Here is a 15892-nt window from a genome sequence, read left to right on the forward strand (position 1 = left end):
CCAGACTGTAAGGGTTACAGTCGGAAAACAATTAATAAATTGGCAAAGTTACGGCCTAACGAAAAAATGATATTGTTATGTTACAATAAAGTTTTATACATACTTACCTGACAGATATATACTTAGCTATAGACTCCGTCGTCTCCGACAGAATTTCAAATTTCGCGGCACACGCTACCGGTAGGTCAGGTGATCTACCGCCCTGCCCTGGGTGGCAGGACTAGGAACCATTCCCGTTTTCTAATCAGAATTCTTCTCTTCCACCTGTCTCCTGCGGGGAGGCTGGGTGGGGTGGGCATTAATCGTATATATCTGTCAGGTAAGTATGTATAAAAACTTTATTGTAACATGACAATATCATTTTTATACATTCAACTTCCCTGCCAGATATATACTTAGCTGATTAGCACCCATTGGTGGTGGGTAAGAGACAGCGGCTAACTACTTGAAAATAGACAGGTAAACAACATATGTTGTAGGTATTAATAAACCTTGGTTCCTACCTTATTAGGCTGAAGACTTCGCGGCTACTGCCTTGGAGTCTGCTTAGCCTCAAGAGCCTCAGCGAGATATTGATCTATGGCTAAGAGTTCTTGTGGGTCTGCCAATGGGGTCTTATCCACTTACTCGGCAGAGCCTAAAGGCCTTTGTCATTGGGTGCTATTCCACTAACATGACAATACACCTTGTTCAAGGAGCACAAAACCGATCCGATCACCTGATCCTAACATCCATGTTAGTTCTAAGATTGTAAGGAGTTATCCCGAACTCCTTACAAACAACCAAAAACTCGAAACATAAATACACTTTCATTACAAAATATCCAAAAAAAAAAATTTTGTACTCCCCTACTAGCCACACATACCCTTGATCCCCTACCAGCAATGACACTATGCTCCCGTGCGACATTAGTGAGCTTGCTAATAGAAAACCAAGCACATATCTGACAAGAGGGTTTATGTACGATAAAAACACAAAATTAAGGATCAGTCTTTGCTCCAAGACCCAGCACTGTACTGCTGATACAAAAGGACCTAGCGAGAAACACTTCTCATAGGTCACTCTCACATCCTTCAGATAATGAGATGCAAACACTGAATTGCACCTCCAATATGTAGTCTCAATGATATTTTTTAAGAGACATATTCTTTTGGAACGCCAAAGACGTTGCTACTGCCCTCACTTCATGGGTCTTGACTTTTAGAAGACCGAAGGATTCCTCCGAGCAGTTCTTGTGAGCGTCCGTAATAACGCTTCTCACAAAGAAAGCCAAGGGCTTTTTCTTGGACATGAGTCTTTTGGGGTTCTTCACCGCACACCAAAGACCTTGTTGACAAGCTCCCATCTGTCTCTTCCTCTCTAAATAATATTTAAGAGCTCTCACTGGACAGAGAGACCTCTCTATCTCTCTGCCTACTAGGTTAGATAGGCCTTTTACCTCAAAACTTCTGGCCACGGTTTTGACGGGTTTTCGTTCTTTGCCAGAAACATTGTCTGGAAAGAACAGATGGCAGCATCTCCTTTGAACCCCACCGTGGAATCCAGAGCGTGCAATTCGCTCGTCCTCTTGGCTGTAGCGAGAGCCACCAGGAACAAGCATTTCCTAGTGACGTCGCGGAAGGAAGCCAGATGTAAAGGCTCGAATTTATCCGATGAAAGGAATTTCAGGACCACGTCTAGATTCCAACTAGGTGTTCTAGGAGTAGCTGCCTTTGAAGTCTCAAAAGATCTAATTAGATCGTGTAGATCTTTGTTGCTTGCAATGTCTAGGCCTCGATTCCTAAATACTGAAGACAGCATGCTTCTGTATCCCTTTATTGTTGAGACAGATAGGTGTGATTCCTCTCTCAGAAAGAGGAGGAAATCGGCAATATTCACTATAGAGGTACTGGAGGGAGGGGGACAGCTTCTGACCCTTACACCACCTCCTAAAGACTTCCCACTTTGATTGGTATACTCTTCTCGTCGAAGCTCTGCGGGCTCTAGCGATAGAGCCCGCAGCCTTGCGAGGAAAAAGCCCCTCGCTCTGACAAGTCTTTCGATAGTCGAAAGGCAGTCAGAGCGAGACCTGGGAGGTTGTGATGAAACCTCTCGAAGTGGGGTTGTCTGAGTAGATCTGGTCTGTTTGGAAGCGATCTGGGGAAGTCCACTATCCACTCCAGTACCTCCGTGAACCATTTTCCTGGGCTGGCCAAAATGGGGCTATTAGCGTCAACTTCGTGCTCTTCGAAGCTACGAACTTCCTGAGCACTTCCCCCACCCAGGATCTTGAACGGGGAAAGGCGTATGCGTCCACACCCGACCAATCCAGGAGAAACGCGTCTATTGCGAAGGCTCTCGGATCTTCCACTAGAGAGCAAAATATCTCTATTCTTTTGGAGAGGAACGTCGCAAACAGGTCTATGTGAGGTCTCCCCCACAGGGACCAAAGACTTCGACACACTTCTTCGTGTAGAGTCCATTCTGTGGGAAGGACCTGATTCCTCCTGCTCAGTCTGTCCGCTCTCACATTCTTGATCCCTTGAACAAACCTTGTGAGGAGAGTTATGCCTCTTTCTTCCGTCCAGGTTAACAGGTGTCTTGTTAACTGATAGAGGGAGAAAGAGTGCGTGCCTCCTTGCTTGCGTATGTAAGCCAGAGCCGTGGTGTTGTCCGAGTTTATCTGTATCACCCCGCCTCTGACTATCTCTTCGAAGAACTTTAAGGCTAGGTGTATGGCCACTAGTTCCTTGCAATTGATGTGCCAGGACACCTGTTCCTTTGTCCAGGTGCCTGACACCTCCCTCTTGCTCCTAGCGTCGCTCCCCATCCCGACTCCGAAGCGTCGGTATATAACACTTGGTTCTGGGTTCTGCAGGGCAAGCGATACGCCCTCGTTCTTTTTGAAGAGGAGGGATCCACCACTTCAAATGATCTCTTACCTCTTGTGGAAGTTGGAAGATGTCCGAGAGTTGTCCCGTCTTCCAACTCCACACCTCTTTGAGGAAAAACTGAAGAGGGCGAAGGTGAAGTCTCCCCAGAGAGAAGAACTTTTCTAGTGAGGACAGGGTCCCTAAAAGGCTCAGGTAATCCCTCGCTGACTGTTTTCTTTCTCTCTAAGAAGCTCGAGATTCTCGACAAACCTCGAGTGATTCTTTCTCGCGAAGGATATACTCGAAAACCCCGAGAATCCATCTGAATCCCAGATAGACCAAGTTCTGGCTGGGGATCAGCTGTGACTTCTCGAGCGTTGACGAGCAATCCTAGCGAATCTATCATGTTCCTTGTTACTGATAAGTCCTCCAAGCACTGAATCTCCGACTTGGCCCTGATCAGCCAGTCGTCCAAGTAGAGGGAGATGTTTATTCCCTCTAGGTGAAGCCATCTTGCCACATTCGCCATCAGGTTGGTGAATACTTGCGGAGCTGTAGACAGACCGAAGCACAGAGCCCTGAACTGAAAGATCTTGTCTCCTATTACAAAACGAAGATATTTCTTTGACAAATGGTGAATGGGAACGTGGAAATATGCGTCTTGCAAGTCCAGAGAGACCATCCAATCTCCTGGACGAAGAGCCGACATTACTGAGGCGGACGTTTCCATGCGAAACTTCTTTTTCTGAACAAAGCGATTCAGAGCGCTTACGTCCAGAACTGGTCTCCACCCCCCCGATGCCTTTGGTAGAAAAGGCGATTGTAAAATCCCGGGGAGTGTGGATCCTGCACAAGTTCGATGGCCTCTTTTTCCCACATTTGTTCCACCATTTGAAGGAGAGTCTTTCTCATTACCGGGTCTCTGTACCTCGCTGACAGTTCCCGAGGCGTAGATGTTAGGGGAGGGCTGTTGTCGAAGGGGTGGGATTACATATCCCTTCTTTAGGACCGACACTGACCAAGGGTCGGGCTCCCCTTTTTGCCATACTCCTGCAAAGTTCAGGAGTCTGGCGCCCACTGGTGCTTGAAGGAGCAACAAGTCACTTGGATTTCTTGAAGGGCCTAAAGGAAGACCTTCCTCTCTTATCAGAGCTCTTCTTTCTGGCAGGGGGACGAGCCGCTGTACCTCCACGAAAGGGCTGCTGAGGAGGACGAGAGTCCTTCTTAATCGTCGACACTACAGGGCGTCCTTTCTTGGACGTTTGTGTTAGTAGGTCTTGTGTCGCTTTCTCAGTTAGCGAGCGAGATATATCCTTCACTAACTGAGAAGGAAACAGATGATCCGATAGATGCGAACAATAAAGCAGTCCTCTGGCTCGGAGAAACCCCTTTCGATAATAGGGATCCATATACTGATCTCTTTTTCAGGAGACCAGACACCAAAAGGAAGCCACTTCACCCGAAACCGTCCTGTACTGCCTTGTCCATGCAAGACAGGACGCTATGGAGAATCTCTGGGTTTTTAAGAAACTCCGGATCTTTAGATTTGTTGGCCAGAACTCCGAGTGACCAATCCAGAAAGTTGAACACCTCTAAAGTGACAAAAAGTCCCTTTAGAAAGTGGTTCAACTCTGAAGTGCTCCATGTCGCTCTGACCGATCCTAAGGAGTGACGTCTAGAGGCCTCCACTAAATTGGAAAAGTCCGCATCTGCAGAGGCAGGTAGAGAAGACCCATAGTCTCTCCTGTCCCATACCAAATACCTCTCTTTCCATGTAGTTTGGAAGGAGGCATGCAGAATACAGTATCTTTCCTAACTCCTCCTTCTTGTCCATCCAAGAATCTAAAGAATGGAGTGCCTTCTTCATCGATATAGCAGGCTTCATTTTCAAAAAGGCCGAAGATTTTGCCGTAGCCGAGCTCGAAAAGAGAGAACGAGGAGAAGGAGGAGCCGCCGGACTAAGAGAATCTCCAAATTCTTGAAGCAATAATGAGGCTAAGACTTTATAACTCGATAGTCCCCTCCATTAGCAGGAGGTTCGTCATCAGACACCTCGTCTAACCCTCGATCAGACGAAGGAGAAAGTTCACGTTTGGAGGGAGAGTCCTTCCAAGACCTCCTATGCTCTGAAGGAGAGGAGCTCCTATTTGGAGAAGAGTCATAAACTCCAGGAACGAGTCTCCGACTCCTGGCCTCCTTGCACTCTTGCCTCTGAGGCTCCTGCTCCTGCCTATGAACTCCGGACTCGGCTCCGATCCGGGACTCCTGGCCTCTGCCTCCGGACCTGTCCTGACTCCTGGCTCTTGGCTCCTGCCTCCCCACCTGGTGGGACCTCCTCACTCCTCTCCTGGCGCTTTGGCCTCCTGGGTGACTCTCACTCCTGGCCGGTGCCAGACGTCTGATCGGTTCATCCAGGTTCGTACAGGAAACCTCACCACGAGTAGGAGTATCGATCCTGGCGGCAGATACCTCCATACGTCTGGAGGATCTTTTGATCGGAAGGGAAGAGTCTTTCCTTCTAGGAGGCTCCTTTGACAGAACTCCTACAAAAGACGAAATCTGCTCTTGCATCGCCATCATGAATCTCTTCGTAGCCTCCTCTTTATCCTCTTCGGGAGGAGGGGAAGGAGGAGGGGAGGAGTCCATAGCCTCCACCTCCTGCCTCCTTCTCACTCTGGTTGAAAGAATGGCTCTTCTTGCCTTCTTCACTCCCGAGGGAGACTCCTCAGGGAAGTTTTCTGGGCTCGAATCAATAGTCGGAGCCTTCCAACTCCTCTTGAGTGGCCGAGATCGATCTGAATCTCTCCAATCACGTCTCGGAGATGAAGATCCCGACGACGAAAAAACACTCACGCAGGACGCTTTTACAATAGCGATCCTTGGCAGTCTGGGGTGTCACAGAAACCGCCGAAGGGACACCTGATCGGTGGGGATTCTCCACAACCTCCTTTCGGTTTTCGACATTCTTCTCCTCTGGGCATGTGAGCTTGGAAGAGGTCTAGACCTAGGAGCGTTGCTGAGCCGACCAGATGCCCCCTCCACTACACTGGGGACACTCATATCACTGTCCACTGAATAATCACTAGCCTTACTTGTATGGCAGCCATTTTTGTTTTCCATCATCTTGAAGGCTGCTTTTAGATCCGCAAGTTCTTTTGCTGGATCTACAGGTTCTGCAATAGGAGAAGGGGCTGCAATGGAAGGAGAAGTAGCAATACTTACCCTTTGGGGAAGATCCCAAGCTAGGAATTAGTTCAGATCTAGAACTACTTAAACTTCTATAAGAAGCTTCCTCACTCTTTCTCTCTCTAACTTTTTTAAATAATTAGTTAGATTCTTCCATTCGTTCTCACTCAAGTTCTCACATTCCTTACAAGTATTAGTAAAAGAACATTCATACTCCCTGCAACCCTGCATACCGTGTGAGGGTCTACCAAAGCTTTCGGCAACCTCACCTTACAGCCTACATTCACACAACGTCTCACAACCATTCCAGAGTCAGACATTATTAAAGAAAATTCCAAAATCAAGTCCACAAAACAGTCCACAAAAGCGTATGCCAATCCAACAATCCAGATACGTCACCAAAAGTCGGTCAAGAAGATCAATTGCCGGTGAAAAAAGAAAAACCAATCGAGAGGAACCAACAACAATGTTGATGGTCCGGGCGACAGAAGAATTCTGATTAGAAAACGGGAATGGTTCCTAGTCCTGCCACCCAGGGCAGGGCGGTAGATCACCTGACCTACCGGTAGCGTGTGCCGCGAAATTTGAAATTCTGTCGGAGACGACGGAGTCTATAGCTAAGTATATATCTGGCAGGGAAGTTGAATGTATAAAATTGTAATTTAATTGTTTCCTAGCCTAATCTTCCTTATATGCAACAATCATGCAATTTACCCACCTGTTCACGTTCCTCGGTCCCAGTATAATCCAGCTCAAGGCATAAAACCACACAATAACCAGACTTATAACCAACAAATTCCAATAAGAATGAGAGCTCACATAGCTAACAACACACCAAATCAGCCACCTGGTTTATCCCACACTCTGTTTGTTTACATTTCCACCCCACACCACCACCATCTTGTCTTCTATGGCATCACAACACAACTCCCATTCATTCTTAAGACATCTTATAAATCAAACATGTTTCCCATGCACTGAACAATGCCCACAGTTCACCATTACAGAAAAAAAAAAAAAAATACTAACTAAACTGATATATAATCAGTAACAAACCATAATTTACTTTTATAATGTAAACTCATTCCAAGAATCATTTTTAAGGCAAAACTATTATCGGCACAACCAGTAGCCTATCCAGTAAACAAACCATTAATGTAAATGCCGTCGCTTACCAGCAGCTTGTTGATGACTTTGAATCAACATAAAAAACAAAATAAGAAAAATCTCATCCTGAAAGATTTCAGCTTGATGGCTACAATATAAACGTTCCAATGGTTGATTTAAAGCAGCCTCCATCGGAATCAGATGCAATAACTGGAAAATAATAAATAAAGCTACAGTCCAACCAGGTGTTGCCACCATAGATGGCAGGAAATGAATGAGGTTTGTCTGCTAGGTCGTTCCAATATTCTGTAAGGGGGACAGGCTATCACCTACACAAATTATATTGAAGTGATACCCAGGAAATTTTGAATCTAAGTGTCGTTCAAGTGAAAACTATAGCTATGTAATTACTTGGTAAGTTACTTAGTATATAAAATACATGATACATTGCCAACCATAACTTGCCTGTGCATAAAGAACATAGCACTCCACACATTTAGGGAAATTCTTAATAGCTTCATCAAACTTCTTCATTACTTCATCAACTTTTGCCTTATCTCCAAGCTGGAAAGCATACCTGCAAATTTCAAAATACAATAATCTCTTGAGTGGACAAATACAGTGTAAACTTTATATTATGAATTTTTTGCATTCTTAACCTATCACTATATATGATATACACATCTCTATAATGACTGACAAAAAACATTAGTCTATTTTACCTATAATCTGTGTAGCATTTCTGAACAAATGCAATAGGGAAATTAGAATTAAGATCTACAGCTTTCTTGAAGTCTGCCATGGCAGTGTCCACTCTCCCTATGAGTAGGTTTATCTGAAATAAAATTCATTTAAAATCTATATATTTTCATATTCTTTTATGTTTAACTAAGATATATTCCTCACCAAGCAGGTCTCCATTATAAAGATAGCAATCATTGAAAAAGATCAAACAAAAAGTTAATATCAAACTAAGATTACATTATCAATCAATTTAAATGAATAAAGATGGCAAATTGTATCTATTATACAAGAGATTTATATTACTCATAATTCTCATTGAAAACATCAGTTTCTGAAATGAAATTCATACAAATAAACTTCTTGAAGAAAATGTTAATGACATACTTGGCCTCTGTGATGGAAAACATCTGAATTGGAAGGGTCAAGAAGAGCAGCTTTGTCAAAGTCCCTCAGACTCTCATCTACTTTCTCATGCTGCATATACAGGGAGCCTCGCTTCACTAATGCATTTACTCTCATCTGTGGATACATTGGGATCAGCACATCATACACATTAAAAATATCACTGGAAATATATTTATATAGAATATTTCTCCTTATGCACTAAAAAACTTGATTTTACAGTTTTTCGCCATGGGATTCTTTCTATGTTAGATCCTTCATTCATATACGATTACTAACATGAGCCTTGCATGTAGCAATGTAGAAAGTAATCAAAGTTCTTTGCAGTGATCCACTGGGCCAAACTATACTGTTAGTTGCCCTTTTCCATTTGTATGGAAACCTTGGCTTCACCTATTCATTTTGACCTTTAATTTCACAATTAATCCCCTCATTAATATACACAAATTACCTTACCTATTACTGAATGGTATTATGTTGTATTACAGTGGAATAATTTAAGAATAAGAGTTCATACACTAATATGTGCAGTATACTTTCATACAAAAAATTCTTTTTACTCTTACCTTTAGAGGAGCAGATTCAATGTTAATCAAGTCTGTTAGATCAGCCATAGCCTTCTTTGATTCACCTCGGAGCTGGTACAATGTTGCTCGCAACAAAAGGCTCTCCACTTTGTATGGGGTTAGAGGATTGGCCAACTCATTTGTACAACAATCAATTATTGCACCATAATTTCCTTCTTGTAAGTGTTGTCTGGCTTTAAGATATCCACTGAGGATAAAAAAAAAATTTAATTCAGCATATATCACTAAAATTTCCCACAGCTGCATAGAACAGAGCTTAATGCAACAGACTTCCACTTTAAAATATGAAAAACCTTAAAGTTCAATTATGAAATGAAATATGACAAATTTTTAATCAATTTGTATTTTTCATAACTAACAAACCTTTGGTCTTAACATTAGGATAAATACTTAGGATAAATACTTAGCGCCAGCTGGAAACCGGTAAAGTTTAAAATAATTGTGTACACAAGGGACTTTTGGCATCTGTGCTTGGTCACGAGTCATGTGGAGCCACCCACATACCCCTCTTTAACTCGTGACCCCGTTAGTTATTTTCTTACCGCCTTTAAGAGAGGACGTGCTTTGCTTCTGTCTTTTTAAAGCCGGTTTAGTTTGCCCCCTGTTGTTTTGAATCTGTTGCATTTGGAATTTCCAGGCACTATGTGAACATGAAGCCTTCTCATGCTTCAAGATTTAATGGATATCACAAGAAGCAGATAAAGGCCCGGATATTATCTTCGAAGCTTTTGATGTCGGGGTACTCATCGTGTAGTAGGTCATAGGTGCAGAAACTCTTCAGATACAGTTAATTCGCTGCCTGTACTTTGGATTTTCACATATATCATATGGCTTGCCTGTGAATCCAAAGCTTGGATATATCAGGATGTGCTTTGGGAAGTAATTTTGACTAATTGTGCTCCTTTCCCTGTGGGGAGAGGTGTGCATCGCCATCTTGTTTTCGTTCCAGATGCGTGGGCAGTTGATGGAGGTGTGCGATCGGCATTAGGCCTATCAGGAGTACCAACCCAAGAAGGACAGTTGGTTTGCTATATGACGTCGTGCTGCCATCCAGGGTCCCACGCTATGGATGTCCCTTCTATCCTGATATGCACTGAATGGCAGTCGAATGCGTAAACATCTGTAGAGAAGCAGATAGTGCAATACCACAGCCTTTTGAGTTAGGTTCCTATACCTACAAGAATAACAACAGCGTTGCACTTCTTGTCGAGTGCTGGCTTCACATTCAAGATGCTCAGTGATGGCATAAACATGGCGCCTGCCATGACGTCATTTCACAGCTGCGGCCTACATGGAGACATGCTTCCATTTTCGCTTCTTCGAGGTACAAGAGTACTTCACAACTACGCTTTCGGATTTGGTGACATGCACAATTTTTTGAGAGAGAAATTGTAAGTGTTAGGAGATATAACAAACATATAGTGGAAAAGACGCAAGTCTTTCCTCTGTCTCCTTCCGCTTAAGCGTCACCAAGCTTAGGTAACTTTGACGCCAGTGCGTTCTCCTGCCAATCCTTGAAGAATAAGGACTTCATGGCTGATCCTCGAGCCAAGAGGAGAAGTTTCTTCTCCATCTTCGAGCCAGGACTGTTACATCCCTATTATAAGAAAGCACAAGTAGTAGTTGTAATTGTCGAACAAGTGACAGATGGAAGCTTGGTCTAGTGTGGCTGTGAAGAGTTGGAGAATGCTAGAATCAGGGACTTTGTGACTGATCCTCATGCCAAGAAGAGAAGAATAACTTCTTCATCTTCGAGCCAGGGCTGTCACATCCTTGTAAAAGTAGCAATGCCACAGCAGTTTGGGTCTCTTGGTCTTGGCAGCAAGAGTACCATCAACAGCCTCATGCTTCCATCAAGCGTGATGATGTCATATCCAAAACCGCTATCAAAATGGAGGTAGTCATGACGTCACAGCCTACTGCTGCCAACCTCTTGTCTTCGGTGGCCATCATTATAATTATGCTTTCATTTCAGGAGCACGCACTTATGGAGAAAAGTTAATTTTCTCGTAGGATAAGCGGCAATGCCGGTGCGGGCTCCAGTTAAATTTTGAATGAGAAAGCTTAAGCAGTAGTTTAGTTCAGTCAACTCTAGACGGTTGGTTGCCGTTTAGGTTGTCAACAGTCCAGTGATAGCCTAGGTTGTGATAACCATGTCGGCTGTAGAGCTATGACGGGCGTAAGAACCATGATGCCCATGAGAGCTATGAAGGGCTTAAGAACCATGACGACCATGAGAGCTATGATGGCCATGAGGACTATGAAGACCATGAGGAATATGACAGTCATAGGAATATGATGGTCGTTTTAATATAAGTAACTAATTCCACTGTAAGCTCAAAATCATAGCAAGAAAAAGTAAATAAGAATAACAAGACTAGGCTATATGGACATAAAATAAGGTACTATTACTTTGTTCCAATACTAAGCATCATATTTAGATTGAGATTGGTAATGTTAACAGGTCTGAAAGTGAATTATGTTCACTTCCTAGCTGATATGCACCTACAAGTTAATTGTTAATTTGGTATAAAAACTGAAACAAAGTATTTCCCTCAAACAAATTGGATTTTTCTAACTGAAACCCATCATTCTGTCTGTCTGTCTGTCTGTCACGGCCAAACAGCTGGTCAGATGGGCATGAAACTTGGCAGGGTTATGGTGGGGACCCCTAAGATGGTTTGTAATGGGGTTTCATCCAACCTAACTCCCTCCTTTGTAGGGGGTGGGGGTGAGAAGGGATTCCCTGAAACGGAGCGGTTTCTGGCCGTGAAACGAGGCTGGTTATTCCCGTAGACTTAGTTACTTTACGATTTTTCATACATAATTTCTGTGCAACTTCCCCGGAAAAAGTTGCGAATATTTCAGCTTGGACACAATAGAAGATGAAAATTATCATCAATATCCGCCAGTGCACAAAATAACGTTGAAGTAGTACTGCCCGGTAATGTTGCTTTGGAATTTCGATCCTGCCAATGGACATTATAAAAAGGAAACTGACATACAAGTTGTGTCTTTGCAGTAACATAATGAAATAAAAGATACTTTATTATTCGTATCACCGTGCAAAGTAATTGACAAAGAAACAAACCAATCAAGATCCCTGTTCCGTTAAATGAAAGTCACCGACAAGAGAGAGAGAGAGAAGAGAGAGAGAGAGAGAGTAGAGAGAGGAGAGAGAGACAGAGAGGAGAGAGAGAGAGAGAGGAGAGAGAGGAGAGAGAGCCCTTTTAACGACATTAATGCACTACAATATAATTTTATCTTGCTATCAAAAAATGAGAGAGAGAAAGAGAGAGGAGATAATTTGTGATTTGAGAGCTAAGTAATCCAATAATCCCATCACCGTCTTTGTTACTTGACTTGCATTGAGAGAGAGAGAGAGAGAGAGAGAGAGAGAGAGAGAGAGAGAGAGAGAGAGAGAGAGAGAGAGAGAGAGAATCATTAAAAGAGGGTAAACAATAATGAATACGAACTTCTTTACGTTCATTGATCGTCCCTTCATTTACTTTAAGAGAGAGAGAGAGAGAATATCATTAAAAGAGGGGAAACAACAATGAATAAGAATTTCTCTGCGCTCATGGGCTGGATGATGGCAAAGAACTCAGTCCTCTGAAGGACAGGAAACTGAAAATCTAAACGTCAAAACCTAATGTACAACAGCTGATTAGGCCTCCTTATCCGCAATGCCACCTCCCCATCAAAAGTGTGCAGCATAAAAATTGATCAACCTGTATTTTCTTCCTTCCCTGACAAACTTCCTCCCAACCCTCAGAAGGATATTTTGATCTTACTTGCTGCTGGTCCTTTTTCTTGTATTCCTTCTCATCCCTGACAATTATAAATTCAATACATGTCCCTTTCCTGGTCAGATTCACAATGTATGTTTCCTTTTTTCCTCCACTACATTTTTTTCATATATGTAGTTGATGCATCCATGAATGAGAGAATCATCAGGTCACGATCTGCCATTCTGCCTGACTGTTTGTTTGTTTGTGTGGTGTTTTTACATTGCATGGAACCAGTGGTTATTAAGCAATGGGACCAATGGCTTTACGTGACTTCCGAACCACGTCGAGAGTGAACTTCTATCACCAGAAATACACATTTTTCACCCCTCAGTGGAACACCCGAGAATCGAGGTGGCATGCCAACACCATACCGACCACACCACTGATGTGCTCTCCACCATTCTGCCTGAGCCCTCCTGCTTCAGTTATATGTTGAAGTCCCTGATCTTTTGTGTTTGCCATTTCTAACTGGTACTCTCTCAAGTGTCTGCTCCTATATCTTTGTGTGTAAAACATTCCATTGCCAAGTGGTCCTGATCCCATTATTCCCAAGAGTCTGCCCTCTACCCAAGAGTATCCTGATCCTGTTACAATAGTTTGGTTTTTCATGCATATCATGCAAATGATCCCATTTGACCCCACAGACACACAGCCATCTATCATTTCCACTTTCCAGATCAACCCAGTAAGTGTCACCCAAGAGTTCAGTTGCCCTTCCCTACCAGATAATTGGTTTTTTAACTCTTCTAGTTTATCTGATACTTTTGCACTAGTCGATCTGCTACTTCTAGTCTCCTACTCCATACATGCTTCAGTTCACCTGGTAGCTCCCTAGACCTGAAAACCACAAAACTGGTTCAACTCCACAAAGGATACTGTCTTGCATATTGAGGACACAGATAAAGAAACCATGGAGGATTTATATGCACTCCAGGCCAACATTTTCTTTGTAGAAATCTTAGCTGGGTTGGAAACATCTTTAATATCGACTGCCTCTCCAGAACTCTTAGTGAGGCCTTGGTCACAACTCTTTGGGATGACAATAAGGTCTGCATTTCCTAGATGTTTGAGCCTCCTCTTATAAGTCTTACGATTCTCTTTGTTTATGAAGGGCCATGATTACAGCCGGGGTTATAAATACCCTATGAGTGCTGGACAGTATTTTCGTCTGCCTGACCAATGTCTAGAAGTTTTTTAAGATCCAGGGCTTCCGTCAACCTCCTAGGCTCCAATTCTTTGCCTTAGAGATCACCAATAAGGATGAAAACCCCTACCCTCCTCATATGCTTCAGTTCCTTCCTTGCAGGTGGTTCACTTTCGGCACAGGATATGGCCAGGCCTCCCCCTGCCTTTTCCTATCCCTTGGATGCACTTTTGTTCTCCACATGTATCATATGTTAGCAAACATGATGAAAAATGAAAGGTAGCCATCAAGGACCACTGTAGCTTAGTCTCTGAAGCAGAGATCTCCTACCAGCATGTTGTCTGGCCCCATGGTTCCTGGTCTTTCCCCTCAAGGCTTGATTTGTGAGTAAGGGAGACACTCACCTTCAAAGTGACAGTCCCCTCCCTAGTTCCCAACCCAAAGTCACCCTAATGACAGAAAACTCGCTGCACAACTAACAATTTGCTTCTATGCATTTTCAATGTTGCCTTTTATTTCAGTGGCAAAGGTTTAAGCTGATCAAGGTTTATCTTTTGAGGTTTTGAATGACCTGAAAGGCCATCAGTATGGAATCTTGGGTTTTTGAGTTCTCTGTAACAGTTATGACTTACCATTTCTTGATGTCAGTCTTTCTTCATTCTCCTAGCTAATTGCCTTTCACTCTTAACAGTTCTCAATGAGATGGAAGGACATTGGGGTCTTTTCTTACAAGCTACGATTTTGCAGGTGGCTCTCCACTGTCTCAGTCTTTGGATGATTGGAGTTCAACAACCATCATAAGTTTCTCCACCTTACTTCCTTTCAAATTGAGACAGTGGAGTTTGATTAGAAATAAGGGCACAGAGGGGACTGCCTTGCTTAAGTGTACTTGCTCTCTAGGAAATTTCTTAACTTTTTATTTAGCAATAGAGCCATGGGGTCTGGTTCTGGGGTCTTCACTTCAATCTGTGTAAAACTGCTCAGGTCTTCACATGAACTCTAGCTTACATGCCACCTGGGCTTATTATCAGGGGCTGCATCGCCGAGCTTATCTTGGCTGGCTGCCAATTGAAATCCTTGCTTGGGTAGAAGAGAACAAGGTCACCATTGTGCCACGGTTCACTCATCCAAAAGTTTAAAACAAACTAGCATGCACTCTCAGCATGACTAATCAAATCCAATCTTGTCTGGTTTCCGTACTTGGATGTTTGCTGCAACACCCAACGGCATATAAAGAGGATGCCTTTGCTGGATCTGTCAACCAAGTCACTTTGACCACTGCTGTAACAATCCTGGCTCCTGGGACCCTGATGTAGAAAAAAATATGCATCCACATGATATAATGATTTCCCTTCTGATCAACACTTTAGCTTTGATCTTCTTAAGAAAAGTATTAAATACTTTTTAAAATAACCTAACCTTATTTTTGATATTTCCTAATGCCTCCTAATTGGAAGGTGGTGCGACCTATTTTTAAATAAATCTCAATTCCCTTACCTGATAATGTCTTGTGTCAAGTTTGCTGTAAATGATTCAGTGGTTCTGGAAAAGTAACTGAAACTGTGAATAGTGTACATACACTAGACATACAGTACATACACACAAACAAACAAATGGTGGACAAATACTTTAATGAAAAGGCTCATGCCACCTTTCAGCATGGGAAGGCTTAAGTAAAATTTTAAGTTTGGTACTTACTTGTTAGAAATATTTTTCTCTGGTGGATGTTCGGCTTCATCAACATCTCCCTCCTTCTCCTTATCCACAGAATTGAATATGGGATCTTCTGCGAAAGACTCAAAGAATGTCTTAATGAAATGCTTCGAGGGCATAACTGGTTCTCGTTTCTCCATGGCTTCCTTTGCGTGTATTCGGCCTATAAAATTCAAATATGTTGCATCAATTACTCATCATATGTCAGCCAACATTCAAAACTCTATGTCAAACTTCACCTCTATTCAAGTACGCTGAACTCAGCATTCTTAATGAAAAGTGACAGTCCATCAGAGATTTTTAAATTATTATGTATCTTCATGTACTTTACTAACAAAACATTCACCCAATACAACTACTTTATAC

General features: G+C 42.9%; 1 protein-coding gene across 1 annotated transcript in view; it reads right to left on the reverse strand.

Annotated features, from left to right (window-relative positions):
- Positions 1 to 15892, reverse strand: part of LOC135196296 (mitochondrial import receptor subunit TOM70-like) — a 74992-nt gene that overhangs the window by 37615 nt on the left and 21485 nt on the right. Inside the window, exons 2-6 of the mRNA XM_064223003.1 lie at positions 15512 to 15689; positions 8858 to 9065; positions 8274 to 8408; positions 7868 to 7980; positions 7611 to 7722 (exon numbers count right to left, since the gene is read on the reverse strand). Coding sequence (XP_064079073.1) covers positions 7611 to 7722; positions 7868 to 7980; positions 8274 to 8408; positions 8858 to 9065; positions 15512 to 15666 — 723 coding nt within the window. The 5' untranslated portion in view covers positions 15667 to 15689. The remainder of the gene's footprint in view (positions 1 to 7610; positions 7723 to 7867; positions 7981 to 8273; positions 8409 to 8857; positions 9066 to 15511; positions 15690 to 15892) is intronic.

The sequence above is a fragment of the Macrobrachium nipponense genome, chromosome 17 (genome assembly GCF_015104395.2).
Source record: "Macrobrachium nipponense isolate FS-2020 chromosome 17, ASM1510439v2, whole genome shotgun sequence".
Classification (NCBI taxonomy): domain Eukaryota; kingdom Metazoa; phylum Arthropoda; class Malacostraca; order Decapoda; family Palaemonidae; genus Macrobrachium; species Macrobrachium nipponense.